A 16,072-nucleotide genomic window follows, 5' to 3' on the forward strand; every position below is an offset into this window, starting at 1 on the left:
AGTCACAGCGAACCTTACCTTTCAAGGAATTTAAAATGTGGAAAATGGGACACACATAAAAATGATAAATAAGGGCAGGCAGTGCATCTTCAGAGCCCAAGGAGTGGGGCAGATGGTAAGCAAGTTACCAGAGGTCAGAAGAGGTGGGAAATGCCTGGAGTACCTGGAATGAGCTGCAAAGGCTCTAACACAAGGAAGCCCTGATGATTGGGGTTGGGTAGGGGAGACTCGCATGAGCAAGGAGGAAGAGGGAATTCCAGGTAAGGGAGGGCAGCCCTGTGAGGCCAACAAAGCCACCAGGCACACTTGTCTCACTGGAGCTTGTTCATGTTCCTGCAAAACTCACTTAGGACTTCTAATTTTTAAAGCAGCTACTCCCAGAGAAAAATGCAGAGCAGAGCACAGAAGATGCACATGAGAACAGCAGTCCAGAACTCCTTACAGGTAAGGGATCAGCTTCTCAGGTGAGCCTAGGAGCAAAGCTCAGAAGTAAGGTACATTGGCTTCAAGCTTTCAAACTACACCTTCCACACCATAGCAAAATCATGGGACTTGGCCGGCTTCTACCACCACTATGGGTGTTCTGGAGCAGCAGGGGGGCATTCCCTCCCCAAAGTTGGTATGATAGAACTAGAAATTCCTAGTAACGTTGTACAGTTAAAGATAGCTGCACATGAAGGGGCAGGGCCCTGAATCTAGTTGGTTCCTTCACATCTTTTCTCATTACTGCTGTTCTCCCTGGTTTTGGTTACTACTCTGGGGCTCTGGAAGCTACTCCTGGGTACAGAATACCATCTCAATCTTGATGTATGTTATAGGGAGTTGTCATTGTGTGTGATATGGTGGTGATTGTACTGGTCTTTTCCCCCCTCTCCCTCCAACACTTACACAGCCTTCAGAGCCAGCAGTGGCAGAGAGATGTGTGTATGGCCGGAAATAACCATAGCCACAGGTGCCTGAAACTGATAGTGCAGGTGCCAGGCACCTGCTCTTAATTCTGAAAACAATCTTATGATGTAGTGTTACTATTCTCATTTTACAGGTAAACTGAGACATTTACAGAGATGTCAGTAGACTCACCCAAGGTCACACAGCTAGTAAATGGCAGAACCAGAATTCAAACCCAGGCAGTCTGGCTCCAGAGCCAAGACTAGCAGGGATGCACCATCAAACAAAACAGAGCCTGGGCTTGTGGGAATTTGGGAACTGACTTCAGCACCTATACTTTGTTGGTAAAATTCCTCTTTCCAGGGTCACAACCACAACATACTGCATGATGTCCAAACTTAGGCCTGAGAGGTATTCCTGAATCATTCTGTCTGTTGAACCATGTTTCAAATGTTGTGGGGGCTGTTGGCTACTGAAAGAACCCTGCAGTGAAGGCTGTCATAATAAAGCAAAGAATCTATTTTTATACATTAAGATTTGGAGATTTAAAAGAATGAAAGTATACCACATTCAAGTCAGTATTTATGTAGTGAAGAGTAAAAGAATAAGTACTTCCCTTAGAAGGGAGAAATTAACGTTCCATCCAGCACCTTCTATGGACCCAGGGGGATGCTAGGCTTTTCCAGTGACCCCTCTGACAGTGACCCTTTGGTATGGGCAGCAGTAGTCCCCTTTCACAAGAGACAACCCAGACTCAGGCTGGGTAGAGTGCTCTCCAGGAAAATAATCTGAATTTCAGCCTATGCTTTCTCCACTGCAATATAAGCCTTAAAATCTAGGCATTTATTATCTGGTGAACCATTCCCCCCCCCCCCCCCGCCTCCCCAGAAGACTGCTTGAGCTGCTCAGCTTTACAAAGTTGCAGCTCCAGTCACCATCAATCCTGTGTCCCACCCACATGGGCAGTTCTGCTAAAGAAAATCACTGAAAGTTGGATGATGCCACCATACATCCATGGTCCATTTACTGGTGGCCTCCAGCTATCGGTCCTTTGTGTCGTCTTTCTGGCCTCATCAGCAGCTACTCCATTCTTTCAATAATCTACCCAGTCTCTGACTCCTTCTTAGCCTCCTACTTCACACTTAGTGCCCAAACTGTATCAGCATGGGGATCCATCCCTGCTAGGCTCAGGGGTGGCATTAGCCCTGTTGCTTTCTCAGGATCTGCTTGCATCAGCCATCACTTCTGCACCTTCAGTTTCCCTTCTGAGGTCTTTCCTCTCAGCAGGGCAATCTCTTATTACTTAAAAAGAAAATCTCCCATGATCTTGAACTTCTTCCATTTATTTCTCTCCATCACATCTCAGCCAGGGTTCTCAATCTGGCTCTCCCTTTCTCCTTCCCAATCTCCAGGGCACTTGCTTCTTCTGTGGCCTCTCTTGTTTGGGAAGGCTTTGTATTTACCAAATTGTACATTTATCTTTACCATACATGAACTATTTACAAAATTCAGCACTGTAAAATTGTGACTTACGTCATTCTTTCCTCTGAGCGTTCTCTTTACCTTCCTTTGGCCACCCCTAAACTGTGCTTGTATAGCACTTCTTCCCTCGCTGCTCTCTTCCATCCCAGGCATTGAACCTTACATCTGGGCTCAAGACTCCCCAGTTGGCATGACCAGCCCAGGCCTCTCTGGAGTGCCAGATGGGAGATTTATCTGCTCACTAGGCAGGTCCATGTGAAGGTCCCATTGTTACCTCTACCATGATTAACAGCACCACTCCTTACCCAGTTTTTCACATCTGAAATGAGATTCACTTAAGATGCCACTCATTATCATGTACCACACCTCCTATTCTGTCGCCAAGACCTGTCGATATGGCCTCATGAATATACTTCTGACACCTAGTGTCAGAAGTGGTGCCTCCATCCATCCATCCCTGCTGCCTTCCCTCTCCTGGGTTCTTAAAGTCTTCTTGCTTCTAATTTGACTCTAGCCAACACCTTTGACAGAATAATCTTTCTAAGATACAAATTAACAATGTATCTCCAGTGCTTATTAAAATTCTTCCCTGCCCACTTTCTACAGTAAAAATCCCTGTTCTTAAGTCTTCTTTGATTCGTACTAACCCCTTCAGATTCATCTCCTAGGAGCCCCCCCCCCCCCGGTTTGCATTTTATGGAGGATACTAATTAATGCCTTTGGGTATTTGCCTCTTTCCACCTGGAATTCCTTTCCTCTTCCTTGTTGGTCTGGCATATTTCTCTTTATCCTTTAAAACCCAGCTGAGACATCTCAGGGAAACCTTTCTCCACCTCTAGGAATGGTTAACAACTTCTTTCCGTGTTCTATCCCTGGGCTTTGTACACACTTCTGAATCCCTTCTAGCATAAGTGAGTTTTACCCAGGGAGCAGTTCATTGAGCTACATTCCCAGGACCTGCTCAGAAAGAATTTATGGATCCAAACTCCCTTTAAATTTGCACAAGTGCATCAGTTAATGGTAGGGAGGGTGCCAGTGGGCATTGCTCAACGCAGTGTGAGCTACGAAGGGAGGGGTGAGGCTGACTTTCAGGCAGGGGGACCACAGCTTGGCAGGGAGGGAGGAGCTGGATAGTGCAGACTCCATGAGGAATCTGTGCAGATAAAGAATGAGTGGGTGCAAGACCCAAGTGAGGATGGAAACCAATCTGCAGCCTCGCCCTGTAGGACCGGGGCTGCCGAGTTTTGATCCAGACAGACCTGATGAAAGGAATTTGAGATGGGAGGGCTAAGAGAGCCGGGACCAGCTCCTCCCTTCTCCCAGGTGTCTTCAGCCCCAAGGATCTTTCTAGCACTGGGCCGTGGGCGTAAGGTAAGTGGGCTTGTTTTCGTCTAGGAACCAGCGAGCAAGTGGAAAACAAGAGGCTCAAGAGGGGCAGCCTCCGGCGGGGCATGGAAGAGACGCAGGCTTTCCACTCAGCCAGGGCCCCGAGCCAATTAGAGGCCGCCGCGCGCCGCACAGAGCCTGCAGGGGCCTTTCCGACCCCTAGCGGAAGCAGGGCGAGCCCTGGGGGCGGCCTGGAGGTAACCGGGCGAGGGCCGCGCAGGTGATGGAGCAGAGGGAAGGCGGAGACGGCCGCTGCCGATGGGTCCTCACCCCGAGCTTCCTTTCCTCCCGCAGGACTCGCTATGGCTGCAGGAGGTCTCCAATCTATCCGAGTGGCTGGATCCCGGCCCTGAGCCCTAAGCTAGGGTGATCTCCCCATGCGCTCACGCCCGCCCGGTAGCTGCCGGGGCAGCGTGCTGTCTGTTGTTCAATAAACCTGCTCCGCGCGCGCAGCTTCTGCTTCAGTGTCGGGGGCGGGGTCAGGGGCGGGGCTCCCGCGCTGCCGGATGACATCACTTGCACTTGCGGCAGGCGCGGGTCGAGCAGCGGCGGGATCGCGTCACTGGTGCGCGCCGCGGCTCCGGGCGCGATGGCGGCGCTGGGCGGGGATGGGCTGCGCCTGCTGTCGGTGTCGCGGCCGGAGCGGCAGCCCGAGTCAGCAGCTCTGGGCGGCCCGGGCCCTGGGCTGTGCTGCTGGGTGTCTGTGTTCTCCTGTCTTAGCCTCGCCTGCTCCTACGTGGGCAGCCTCTACGTCTGGAAGAGCGAGCTGCCCAGGTGCGGGGGCTGCGCGCGCGGCCGGAACCCGCGCCTCCGCGAGGCGGGGCTGTGGGCGGGGCTTGGGCGATCCGGGGGCGGGGCCGCGCTGTCCAGAGGAGGCTGTGGGCCCTTGAACTTACTGCCCTCTCTGTAGGGACCACCCTGCAGTCATCAAGCGGCGTTTCACCAGTGTATTGGTGGTGTCCAGCCTCTCGCCTCTGTGCGTGCTACTCTGGAGAGAACTCACAGGCATCCAGGTGCGAAGGAGGCGGGGCAGAGGGCAAGAGGGGGAGGATCTCAGGGGTCTGAGGAGAGAGCAAGACTGATGCCTCCTTTCCTGTGGCTCAGCCAGGCACATCCCTGCTCACCCTGATGGGCTTCAGGCTGGAGGGTATTTTCCCAGCAGCACTGCTACCCCTGCTGCTGACCATGGTGAGTACTTGTTTTATTTTTCCATTTGTTAGCATGACGTTCCTTTCTGTGTGTGTGCGTGTCCATCTTTTGACTGATGGGTGAAATTGTGAGATGGCCCTTGGGTATGCCTGAGTGGGACATCCTGGCTAAGAATAGGAAGCTTTAAGTCTTATGAGTTCTCTTCTGGGTTAGGGTAGTGGGACTGTGGCTTAAGCTATTTCTGTGATTGCTTTTTTGTCCCCAGATCCTTTTCCTGGGCCCACTGATGCAGCTCTCTATGGATTGCCCATGTGACCTGGCAGATGGTTTGAAGGTTGTCTTAGGTGAGTCCTAAGGGCTGGGAGAAAAAGCAGGCAGCCCAGCACAGTGGGGAAAGGGAATAAGTGGCCTCATAGTGAGTCCTGGACATGCATGAGATGTAGGAGATGTTATTGGTTTCCAGATCAGGAAAATGGGAACATGTAACAGATGACCTGTAAGAGTTGGTTTCTGAAATCCAAGGAGGCTCCTAGGAACCCCCAGGCGTACTTTGTGTGGACTAAAATGTGTTGTTACTTCCTCCCCTAATCTTTGGCTTCCTCAAACCAGAGCTGGTCTTGGGTTCTGGTTTTGATGTTTCCAGAATTTGCTACCAAAATACCTTGCTTCAGCTATTCATGTCTTTTCTTTCAGTTCTCGAGACATTGTTTTATACTGCGTGTGATAACAAAGCTTGACTCTTAAATGTTTCCTCAGGAGTATTTATGTCTGAGTTTGTCAAGGGAAAGGCTGTGGGAGAAGGGTCCCCTGGGGCCTCTAGGAGTTCTTTGTTCCATACCCTGTCACTGATTACTGGTCCTGAATCCCTTCCTTAGCTCCTCGCTCCTGGGCCCGCTGCCTCACGGATATGCGTTGGTTGCGGAACCAAGTGATTGCGCCCCTGACAGAAGAACTGGTGTTCCGGGCCTGTATGCTGCCCATGTTAGCACCATGCACGGGCCTGGGCCCTGCCGTGTTCACCTGCCCACTCTTCTTTGGAGTTGGTAAGTTTGCCTAACCTGGTTCTGTTGAGATGCTCCCAGCATGAGAGCCAAAATTGGGATTTGGGACAAGGGTGTGGCATATAAGGCAGGCATAGAGGAACGTGACATGGTTCTCGCCTTCCTTCCAGCCCATTTTCACCACATTTTTGAGCAGCTTCGATTCCGCCAGAGCAGTGTGGGGAGCATCATCTTGTCTGCAGGTGAGTCTTAGAAAGCTTGCCTGGGGCAGTCCTGGGTTAGGGTGTGTAGGGGTGTCCCTCATAGCCATTCTGGAGGAAGAATTGGGAACAGAGGGATGTAGTATTGGAAGGGCCCCTGGCCATGGGAGTTGGGGTGTAGAGGACAGCCATAGGTGCTGGGGCAGGCAGCCACTGCCCTCGGGGAAGGGGAGGTTTCTGGCTGATGGGTGTGCAGTGCTGGGACTGGAAGAGCATGCAGGTGTGGTCACTCGAGGCCTCCCCGTCTCCAGCGTTCCAGTTCTCCTACACAGCTGTCTTCGGCGCCTACACTGCTTTCCTCTTCATCCGCACAGGTTGGTCCTCAGTCTCTCACGGGTCCCTGGGGACTCGGGCCCACAGGAGTGGGTGGGAATACGGGAATGCTGTGTTTGTTGTAGGAGTGACAAGTTTCTTCTACTATGGTGTTTGAAACAGGCAGAGCCAGGGCTCTCAGTCTGGTGAAGTCTGAGAGGTGGAAGGGAGCAGAGGCCATGTGGTGTGTGTGGGCGGTCATTGACTTCCGATTTCAGGGATGTGGGTGATTGGCCCTGGGAGGCGGTGGGGCTGCTCCATGAGCTACTCTGTCTCCCCTCCCTAGGACACCTGATTGGGCCAGTTCTTTGCCACTCCTTCTGCAATTACATGGGCTTTCCTGCCGTTTGTGCAGCCCTGGAACATCCGCAGAGGCGGCCCCTGCTGGCAGGCTATGCCCTGGGTGTAGGACTCTTCCTGCTTCTGCTCCAGCCCCTCACGGACCCCAAGCTCTACGGCAGCCTTCCCCTTTGTGTGCTTTTGGAACGGGCAGGAGACTCAGAGGCTCCCTTGTGCTCCTGACCCATGCTCCCGTACATGCTCCTACGAACTCTCACGGGCTCCCCAGCCCCTCCCTGTCAAGGGGTACTGCAGGGGAGGAGCTGGCTGGGGTCCCCGAGATCTCAGGAATTTTTGTAGGGGATTGAAGCCAGAGCTAGTTGAATCCCAGGGACCAAGAGAAAGGAGCAGATATCCAAAGGGTGCAACCCCTCTCCAAAGGGGGTTGAGGAGCAGCTGGGAGTGAGGGGACAAGGGGCAGGTCCCAGGAGCCGTACACTCCCTTCCTCACTTTGGACTGCTGCTTTTCTGAGCTCCTCTGCCCCCCTCTGCCTCTGAAAAGCTGCTCGGGGGTGGAATTTACAAAATCCCTCCCCCCAACTTCCCAGGGTTTTCTCATTGTCTTTTTGCATCAGGACTTTGTATTGAGATACTAAAGAGATTTAACTTGGGTAACATGGCCTTGGACCTTTTGAGAATCAATCTGTTTGGGGTCTTGTGAATGTGCCCACAACCTGTCTTGGCTACCTTGGACACTGGCCACTGGGTGGGTCAGCCTGGGAGGCACAGTTCCCTGAAGTGAAGGACAGGATGGGGTCCTCTGGCTGCCTTCCTCCTTTCTTAGCCATGCCCCAAGTTGTAGCACATGGGGTTCTGGGACTGCAGGTACCAGGTGTGAACTCAGCTCATCCTTGGGGCCTGTGCCTTAGCTACTAGGGTCAGGGGATGGAACGTAGGGCCATGACCTCAGTGATGGAGTCTCCAACCTGTATCCTCTGAGAGAGCGGAGGGTCAACTGTGGGGCCTCTACCAGGACCTCCCCAAAGTCTACCAGCCTCACATTACACAGGAGAAAATAACAGGTCCAAAATGGTAGAGGAACCAGCTCACGGTCACCTGGGTAGTAGAGGCTTTCCTAGCTCTCTCTGCCTTGGGTCTCTGCCACCGTGCTGCTTGTCTCGTCCCTAGAGGAACTCAGAACAAAGGCTGCAGCCCTGAGAACAGCAAGGACCCTGCCAAACAACACTGTAAGTCAAGATTCTTTCTTAGACTCTTCTAGTGTTGTACCTGCCCATCACCTTTTTAGAATGGTTCTCATATTTTCATTCCCTTGCCCCTGGGATTTTTTAATTTTTGAAAGGATATACTTTCAGGTCCCACTCTAAACTCAAGGAGGCTGTCCCAAGTCTTGTTCCCTGAGGCTGGTGGTTGAAAGGAAATGGATGTGCAGTCACTCCCCAGGCACCCCCAGTTTGGCTGTGACTAAACGACATTCATCTGGATCTAAAAAATCATCTTGATAGTCACACACCTGCCTTGCTGTGGAGAGCCTTCCTGTCCTCCCAGCCTGTGTAGCAGCTGTTGGGGAGGCAGATAGGGTATGGGGTGAGTATGGGGCTGTTTCAGAGGGTACCTTTGGGATCTTGGTGTCCAAAGAGGAGGAAGCCCAAAGCTGCCCCCCAAATTAGGTTGTGGTACCTGAGGAGCACTGGGTTGGCAGAGTGCTGGGGACATACTGCCTGCCTGGTCCCCTGAAGGTTGGGAGATCCAAGCTCTGCTCCTCCCCTTCCTCATGCTACTGCTCAGAACTACGCAGCACCCCCATTTCACCTCACCATCGTCACCTCCCCTGTGGAGGTTGGGGGTGGGTAGCAATGCAGTGATGCATGCAGGGTTGCCAAACCCCCTGCAGGTGACAGATTCTCCTGAGAGTTTGCTTATGGGGATGGGCGGGATTAGATCTTGAGACTCTCAATCCAGTGCTGACCTCCCACTAATATCCTCCCCCAAAGGCTCCCACATCCAAGGGTTTTTTCCCCATCTCCCGGAAACTGGTGCCTGTTCACATCCAGTCCTGAACTATTGAAGTAGCAGGCTGGCCCTGAGTTTAGGAAGTAAAGCAGTGTGGCTGGAAGCAAAGCAACTCCACTGACAGCTTGGGTGTGGACCCTCCTCTGCCTCTTACTAGCTCTGGGGTCCTGGATAAGCTATTTAACCTTCCTGGGACTCCCATTTGTGTCCACAAAATGTGATTGATTCCCTGAGTTAATGGGTGTTAAATGCGTAGGACAACACACCCTTGTCCAGGCTCTCCATGCAACTAGCTAATCCTAATTGGGGTGTATATACCATAGGCACTCTATAGTGGCTGAAACCAAGGCCACTACTATTCTCCCCTACCCTCCAAGGAGGATACAACCGACCTGCCCCTGCCATGGGGAGTCCCAAGAGGCAGCCCTGCCCCTATGCTGAGTAGTGCTGGGGTGGGGGGGGAGGCGGGGGCTGCACAGGACCCAACATGAAGGGCAGGGGAAGCCAGTTTTATTGAGCAAAATTCTCAGGACTTGGAGCCTAGCTCTTCCCCCAAGAGGTAGGACCCCTAAATTTGCTCCCCTGGGTCTTAGGCCCACCTACACCACCACCTGTAGTCTCCAAGTTGAGGACCCTTATTTGGCAAGAGATGAATATGTGAGCAGCTGTCCAGCAGGGAAAAGACAGATGGCTGGAGGAAGGGAATGTGCCACAGCAGGCAGTGCGTCTCCTGCCACAAGCAGCTGAGGACAGGAGCTCCAGGGCTAGGCCTTTCTGCCCTTGGGCACTGGCTGGCCTGGGCCTGCCCTGGCAGCTCAGTGTCTATTGAAGGCTTGGGGTGGGTATGGCCAGGCTGCCAATCTGGGGCAAGATCACTCAATCTCCAGGATGAGGTCATCGCCCTCCAGTGTCATGTCTGTGGTTACGTGGACCTTGCGGACAGTGCCCTCCATGGGTGAAGTCACTACAGTCTCCATCTTCATGGCGCTGAGCACACACAGGGGCTGGCCCTTGGCCACCTTGCCCCCAGCTGCTACCTTGATGTCTATCACCTTCCCAGGCATGGGCGCCCCGATCTGGCCCTTCACATCCTTCAGAGCCTTGGGGTGGAAGTGCATCTCCTGCAGACAGGACAGAAGGAGGAGTGGTGAGGCACAGGCCCTACCTGTTCCCACCGCCTGGTTGGCCCTAGCAGGGCTATACCTTCATGGCCTGAGTGTCCTTGACCAGAATGGACCGCAGCTGTCCATTGAGCTCAAAGAAGACCTGCCTCTGGCCAGCCCGGTTCAGGTCACTTATAGCCAGGGCTTTGATGTGCAGTGTCTTGCCCCGCTCCAGCTCCACCTGTAGGGAGGGCATGCAGGCTCAGAGCTGGTGAGGCGGGAGGGGGTGGGGCGGGCAACAGAACACACAGGTCTCAGTAGAACAGCCCCCTGACCCTGTCCCAGGCAAGTCCCCCAGCCCTGGGTCTCAGCTCCTCACTTGTAAAGGCCTAACCTGGTTCCTCAAGAGTGCTTTTGGGTACAGCTTGTGAGGCCAAGTGACAGCCAAGCCAAAGCCTGGAGCTCTAGATGTGCTGGTGTCCTTAGGGATGCAGGGGCAGGGGTGCTGGGGTGGGGCGTAGATAGGTGCCAGAGCCACTGACCTCAAACTCCTCTGCAATTTTGGGTCCCTGCAGGAAGAGGCGGGTATTGAGGCTATCCAGGGGGCCAAAAGTAGCTGTGAAGTCCTTGAAGTGTGCAAAGACATCGGGGTATATGGCTGCTGAGAGCACATCCTCTGGTGTCACCTCCTCCCCGTGCCGTTCAATCAGCTCCTTCTCCAGCAACTGCAGATCCAGTGGAGGGAGGGAGGCTCCGGGCCGCCCCTCAACCCTTGGCAGGTCCTTTAGCACCTGGGGAGCAAAGCAGGGTCAGGCCTAATGCCTGTACCCAACCCCCACCCTCACACTGTACTGGGCCTTCCTACCTTAGAGCGAAGGGGCTCAGGGAACCCCCCGTGGGGAATGCCAATGTAGCCCTGCAGGAACTCTACCACGGAGCGGGGGAAGGACAGCTCTTCTGCTTGGGCTTCAGCCTCTGCCCGGCTCAGCCCATTCTGCACCATGAACTGGGCCAGGTCCCCCACGATCTTGGAGGACGGTGTCACCTGAGAAGAAAAGCCCCCTGGGTTAGGATGCTTGGTACCTTATAGGAGGTTCAGAGGCAGGGATGAGATCACTGGGCCTAGCTCACCTTGATGAGGTCGCCCAGCATCTGGTTGGCCTCCACGTAGGCCTTCTTGACCTCCTTGAACTTGGAGCCAAGCCCCATGCTGTGTGCCTGGAAGTGCAGGTTGGTGTACTGGCCCCCTGGGATCTCATTCTCATACACATCCGAATTGCCAGACTTCATGGTGGCCGTGCAGTCAAAGGCCGCATACAATCCCCGGGCCCCCTCCCAGTACTCACTGTAGTCAAACACACGCTCCAGGGGCACCCCTGCAGGGAGGCCAGGAAAATATGCCAAGTTCCCAGGTGCTCCTCCCAGGACCCCAGAGCCAGCTCAGGTCCCATCTCAGATGTGGGTGATGGAGGGTAAGGCCAGCAAAGATCATCTGGATTCTAGGACAGGCCAGACTCTACTGGGACTACTACTACGGGCCATGGCTGTGAGGGAAATGGCCATGGACTCCTGCCATTCCTACCTGTGTCCATGGGAGTCCCTCGGGTGCAGGCCACCAGGGCCCCCATGCTGGGCTGTGAAGTCATCCCGGACATGGAATCAGCTGCCACATCTACCACATCGGCCCCAGCCTGGGCACAGGCCAGCATAGCTGCCACACCTGCCCCTGATGTGTCGTGGGTGTGGATGTGCAGCGGGAGGTCAGGGAAGCGGTCCCTGAGGGACCTGACCAGCATGGTGCAGGCCACTGGCTTTAGCAGCCCTGCCATGTCCTGGGGCAAGAAGAGAGACATGGTCGGGTAAGGAGGGGGTGTGACACGTATGTGGTAGGGCATATGAGGGGGACATAGTGGGGGAGAAGGGGAAGCTGGGAGAGGTGGGGAAGGGGCAGGGGGACTCCTGGGACAGGTGGGTCCAGGCACCTTGATGCACAAGATGTGGGTGCCAGCTCGAACCAACTCTTCAGCCAGGCCCATGTAGTACTGCAGTGAGTATTTGGTGCGGCTGGGGTCAGCCACGTCACCCGTGTAGGAGATGGCGGCCTCCACCACACCGCCAGCATTGCCGGCTGCCTCCATGCCCAGTAGCAGATTGGGCATGTAGTTGAGGGAGTCAAAAACCCGGAAGACATCCATGCCGTTCTCTTTGGCCACCTCACAGAACCTGAGTGGGTAGAAGCCCAAGGGTCAACCCCATCCCACTCTCCCCTGTACATCCCTCTCTGGCTCTGACCGGGCAGGGAGAGTGGTGAGCCCATGTGGGGGCACCCCAGTGTGGACAAGGCCTTCTCTGGGGCAGCCTGGGCTGGGCAGGTCCCCTCAGAGGCATCTGGCATGGAGCAGTGCTGTCCTGCCCTAGTCATGTACAGTGCAGCTCAGTCTGCCCAGGTCAGAAGAATCAGCTAGGGATTCTTTGCAAGAGTGGTGGTCTGAGGGAGAAGGAACACTGGACAAGGAGTCCTGAGGCTTCTGCCCCATGAGCTAGAAGTTCTTCAGTTCTCCAACTAGAATTCTGCACTTCATGAAATTTCCAGATAGCAGCTCTCACTGGATACAGCTACTGAGAGACTTAAGTGTCAAGCTCTCTGTGGGAAAGCGCAGGCCACTGCAGTGTGGCCTGGCACCCACTGGACCATGCTGTGCAGCGTCTGCCCACCCGACCCCAGGCTCACTTGAAGACCACATTGTCGGGGTAGTTGGTGTAGCCCACGGCGTTGGCGCCCCGCAGCAGCATCTGGAACGGGATGTTGGGGATGAGCTCTCGGAGCTCCTGCAGCCGCCGCCAGGGGCACTCATACAGGAAGCGCATGGCAACATCAAACGTGGCTCCTGCACGGGGACCAAGAGGCCCAGGTCAGCCCCTCACTTCCCCGGGCCCCCGCCACACCCTGCAGCTCTGCAGCCTGAGCCTCTAATCCGGACACCCTCGCACTCATCTCCAGGATCCTTCACATTCCTGTTCCAACCCCTGGAGACTTCCCTCTGCTGAGGGTAGCTCAGGATCAGCGTCCTCTTGCCCCCTTTCACAGGGTACCACCCTGCCACCAGTTCTCCATGCTAGAACAGGCTCGTGGCTCCTCTCTGACCCTGAGCTACTGGGATCTCAGCTATGCAATCTCATGCCCAGCAACCAGGCCTGCCCAAAGTGGGCACGAGTCACTGCTGAACAAATGGAACACCATGCCTTGTTTGCTTCTCACTAGTTTCCTCAATGTAAACATTTTAGCTGCTCCTGGAGTGGCCAGTGGTGGGGCCACACTGGATACCCAATTCCTTCCAGGCGCAGTCCCACATTCCAGCCCTCCTCCAGCCTACCTCCCCAGTTCTCTATGCTGAAGAGTTTGCTCAAGTTGTGAGCAACATAGGGAGCAATCTTTTTGAGATCGTGGGTTCGCACACGAGTGGCCAGCAGTGACTGGTGGGCATCCCGGAAGGTCGTGTCCATCAGCAGCAGCCCCTGGTGGTTCCGCACAGCTCGAGCGAAGCCCTCGGGCCCCTCCCGCAGCAGGATGTCTCTGAAACCAGCTGGGGGTGGGCCTAGGGCAGACCCGGGCATTAGCACCCATCCTTCAGGCAGCAACCTCCTCTTTGCCTCCCCCACAAGTTGGTAGAATGAGCTCACCTACCTATGGGCACTGCAGGGACAATGGGGTCTGTGGGGCTGGGACTGGCCTTGACGGGGATCGGGGTGGTTGGGCCGTTCACCATGACATGACCTAGGGAGAGAGTGGGAAGTGGAGTCAGGACAGGCTGGGGAAGAGTCTTGAGTTGAGCGCAGGAGTAACATTTAGATGGGCCTGGGGATGAGAGGTTCCTCCAGGATCCCAAGTCCTCTAGTTAACCCCTGCCCTCTCCAAAGCCAAGGCCTCCTGGGTCCAGGCAGTGGGAACCTACTAAGGGCTGCATGGGTGGAGAAGGGGGCATCCCTGTGATCAGGAGCAGGGAGGGTGAGCAAGGTGGGAGGGTGCAGGACCAGAATGAGGACAGGGACAGGGCATGCTGGGAAGCTCTTCTAGGCAGGGGGCCAGGAGCGAGGCATTTGAGAGAGGAGAGAAGGGCAGTCTTGGGGCCAGACCGAGGTAGTGCAGCAGCTTCTGGGCCCGGTTCTGTGCAGGCCGCAGCTGGAATAGCTCCGGGTTCTCATCGATGAACTGGGTGTCCACGGTGCCGGCCAGGAACTGCTGGTTGTTGAGCACATTCTGCAGGAAGGGGATGTTGGTCTGCAGAATAGAGGTGGGTGGCAGGGCATCACCACGGAGCACGGAGGGGGAAAGGAGAGGCTGAAGGCGCCACCCTGGGCCAGCACAGCTCTCCAAGTTCCCCAGAATACCATGCTGAAGTCTGAGGCCTCATCCCTCTGGAATGACATTTCCCCATCTCACCAGCCCCCTATTCTGGCAGAGTCCCTTAAGCTGTTAGGGGGATGAGCCCACTTCCTCCCCCCTTGCTCACCCCAGAGCATGTGCTGAATCACCTCCTCCTTCATCAGGGATCTGGAAATAAGCACCTTCCCACCACACACTCTAGAAAACAGGTCAGGCCTTTCTCATAGCACCATGACATATTATGCAGCCATGCTTCTTGAAACATGTCCCTACCTTTGCCAGCCCCTCCTCTACCACCCCAACAGCTACACTTTGGTCTCCTCACTGAGGGCCATCCTTCTGGCTAACTCCCGTGGGCCCTTTCCCACCCTTCGCTTGCTAACAGCTCCCACCTGGCCATTCTTGCCCTGGGCTTCCAAGACCTCTTGCTCTCCTTCTCCTCCCCAGTCCCCACTGGGGGCTCCTCTCACCCCTGCAGGATGGAGTTCTCAGAGCTGTCACTGGGCCTCTTCTCATACAGGACACTCCCTGGGTGGCCTCATCCTGGGCTTCCAGCTCCAGAGCCAAGACCCTAAAGCGGAAATCCCTCCTGGGCACCTCTCCTTGTGTGGCCCTCACACAAGCTCATCAAGTCCAAAGTCGGCTTCCCTCACCCAGTCCCCTCTGCCTTCTGCTGCACGCCTCACTGTGCACCCAGTTATTAAACCTGCACTCCGTCACCCTCAACACCCACCCCTGTGTCACCAGGTCAAGAGAGACAGCTCTACCATGGCCATCTCTAGACTCTGTGACCCCTGGTCTCCAGGCCATGCCTTCTGCCAGGTTTCCAAGTACTGGCTGCCTCCAGCCACACCAAACTTGCCTTGTGCTCTCATGCCTCCACCCCTTTACACCTGCCCGGTAAGCTCTTCCTGGAAGTCTGAACTTGACGGCCTTCATCTGTACCTCCCACCCTCACAACAGAGCTGGACCCTCCCCTTTATAGTAGGCTTCTGTGGGATCAGCTGTCGGAAAACACCTCTCTTGTCCTCAGCTTTTACTTGTCTCCATCCTTCAAATGCCTGGGACCATTTTGAGGGCAGGGGTGCTGAGGTATATGTCCACATGCTTTGTGCACAAGGGCCCTCATTTCTGCTCATTAAACTGCTGGGGAACAACATGAAGCTGGAGCTGGGCAAGTCCAACCTAGGGGCCACCTGGGGCCTAGGAGCCAGCACTGAGAGATGTCCCAGGACTGCCAGCCCATGGGTGGAATCCCCGTGTCCACGTGCCTGTGCCCACATGGCGGTCACTTCAGATAAAGCATCTCTGTGTCACTCATTCATGACCTCTGTTGGCAACTTCAGTGGGGACTCCAGGCCCAGCATGGGTTGCTGGGCCCTGTTGCTACTCTTGAGAGAGTCTGCCTATCCGACCTAGCATTCCTATCACCTGGAGCCTCAGGTGGGAAGGGTGCCTCCCCCACAGGAATTGCAGAGCAGGACCCAGCCAACATTGCCTTGGGCCTGTCTCATGTGACAGATCTATCAGTCTGTCTGAGGCTAGTCCCTGTCTCTCCTAAAGGAATGGGGACATTTCAACTGGACCAAAGCACGGCATTTGAGAAGATAAAACCGATTAAATCATCTAAAGAACCTAGAACCACATAGGGGTGGGAGGGATCCTCAGAGACCTACCCTGTTCCACCTTAACACTTCCCATTTGCAGGCCCCTCCTCCTTTTAATTTTGGGGGAGACGTCATGTGACCCCCTATGCTGTGAGCTCCACGGGGGCAGGAACTAGGCCCATCTGGTTCC

The 16,072-nt window shown here is 54.9% G+C and overlaps 3 protein-coding genes across 20 annotated transcripts in view; 2 read left to right on the forward strand and 1 right to left on the reverse strand.

The window, feature by feature from the left end:
• The window catches only part of TOP6BL (TOP6B like initiator of meiotic double strand breaks), a 120,066-nt gene extending 115,858 nt beyond the window's left edge, over positions 1 to 4,208 (forward strand). For all 8 annotated transcript variants that reach the window (XM_040466000.1, XM_040465997.1, XM_040465995.1 and 5 more), the window contains 3 exons: positions 369 to 444; positions 3,766 to 3,953; positions 4,051 to 4,208. In XM_040466000.1, coding sequence (XP_040321934.1) covers positions 369 to 444; positions 3,766 to 3,953; positions 4,051 to 4,116 — 330 coding nt within the window. In that variant the 3' untranslated portion in view covers positions 4,117 to 4,208. The remainder of the gene's footprint in view (positions 1 to 368; positions 445 to 3,765; positions 3,954 to 4,050) is intronic.
• Positions 4,209 to 4,308: 100 nt separating this feature from the next.
• Positions 4,309 to 15,592, forward strand: RCE1 (Ras converting CAAX endopeptidase 1). 6 transcript variants are annotated; one of them, XM_040466003.1, is made up of 9 exons: positions 4,310 to 4,530; positions 4,667 to 4,769; positions 4,861 to 4,944; positions 5,171 to 5,249; positions 5,781 to 5,948; positions 6,077 to 6,148; positions 6,418 to 6,480; positions 7,946 to 8,004; positions 14,796 to 15,592. In XM_040466003.1, the coding sequence occupies exons 1-9, from the start codon at positions 4,346 to 4,348 to the stop codon at positions 15,177 to 15,179; spliced, it is 1,197 nt and encodes a 398-aa protein (XP_040321937.1). In that variant the 5' UTR covers positions 4,310 to 4,345; the 3' UTR covers positions 15,180 to 15,592. The 6 variants fall into 6 exon arrangements, with proteins under 6 accessions (XP_040321938.1, XP_040321937.1, XP_040321942.1 ...); XM_040466008.1 differs by having other exon boundaries at positions 4,312 to 4,530; positions 15,396 to 15,592; XM_040466007.1 differs by having other exon boundaries at positions 4,524 to 4,530; positions 4,865 to 4,944.
• PC (pyruvate carboxylase) overlaps positions 9,277 to 16,072 on the reverse strand; it is a 102,149-nt gene continuing 95,353 nt past the window's right edge. For all 6 annotated transcript variants that reach the window (XM_040465988.1, XM_040465990.1, XM_040465989.1 and 3 more), the window contains 11 exons: positions 14,026 to 14,170; positions 13,577 to 13,666; positions 13,266 to 13,487; positions 12,623 to 12,779; positions 11,874 to 12,114; positions 11,474 to 11,723; positions 11,023 to 11,267; positions 10,757 to 10,936; positions 10,434 to 10,682; positions 9,992 to 10,132; positions 9,277 to 9,909 (listed from right to left, as the gene is read on the reverse strand). In XM_040465988.1, the coding sequence (XP_040321922.1) occupies positions 9,661 to 9,909; positions 9,992 to 10,132; positions 10,434 to 10,682; positions 10,757 to 10,936; positions 11,023 to 11,267; positions 11,474 to 11,723; positions 11,874 to 12,114; positions 12,623 to 12,779; positions 13,266 to 13,487; positions 13,577 to 13,666; positions 14,026 to 14,170 (2,169 nt within the window). In that variant the 3' untranslated portion in view covers positions 9,277 to 9,660. The remainder of the gene's footprint in view (positions 9,910 to 9,991; positions 10,133 to 10,433; positions 10,683 to 10,756; positions 10,937 to 11,022; positions 11,268 to 11,473; positions 11,724 to 11,873; positions 12,115 to 12,622; positions 12,780 to 13,265; positions 13,488 to 13,576; positions 13,667 to 14,025; positions 14,171 to 16,072) is intronic.

This window comes from Herpailurus yagouaroundi, unplaced genomic scaffold (assembly GCF_014898765.1).
Source record: "Herpailurus yagouaroundi ecotype Mexico unplaced genomic scaffold, PumYag 569, whole genome shotgun sequence".
In the NCBI taxonomy this organism is placed as follows: domain Eukaryota; kingdom Metazoa; phylum Chordata; class Mammalia; order Carnivora; family Felidae; genus Herpailurus; species Herpailurus yagouaroundi.

What these genes read in the sequence shown, in the direction of transcription:
- RCE1 (XM_040466003.1), top strand. Translation starts at nt 4,346, where the DNA reads ATGGCGGCGCTGGGCGGGGATGGGCTGCGCCTGCTGTCGGTGTCGCGG. An exon ending in GAGAACTCACAGGCATCCAG is followed by an intron (nt 4,770 to 4,860) that starts GTGCGAAGGAGG and finishes CCTGTGGCTCAG; the next exon opens with CCAGGCACATCCCTGCTCAC. An exon ending in CCCACTCTTCTTTGGAGTTG is followed by an intron (nt 5,949 to 6,076) that starts GTAAGTTTGCCT and finishes CCTTCCTTCCAG; the next exon opens with CCCATTTTCACCACATTTTT.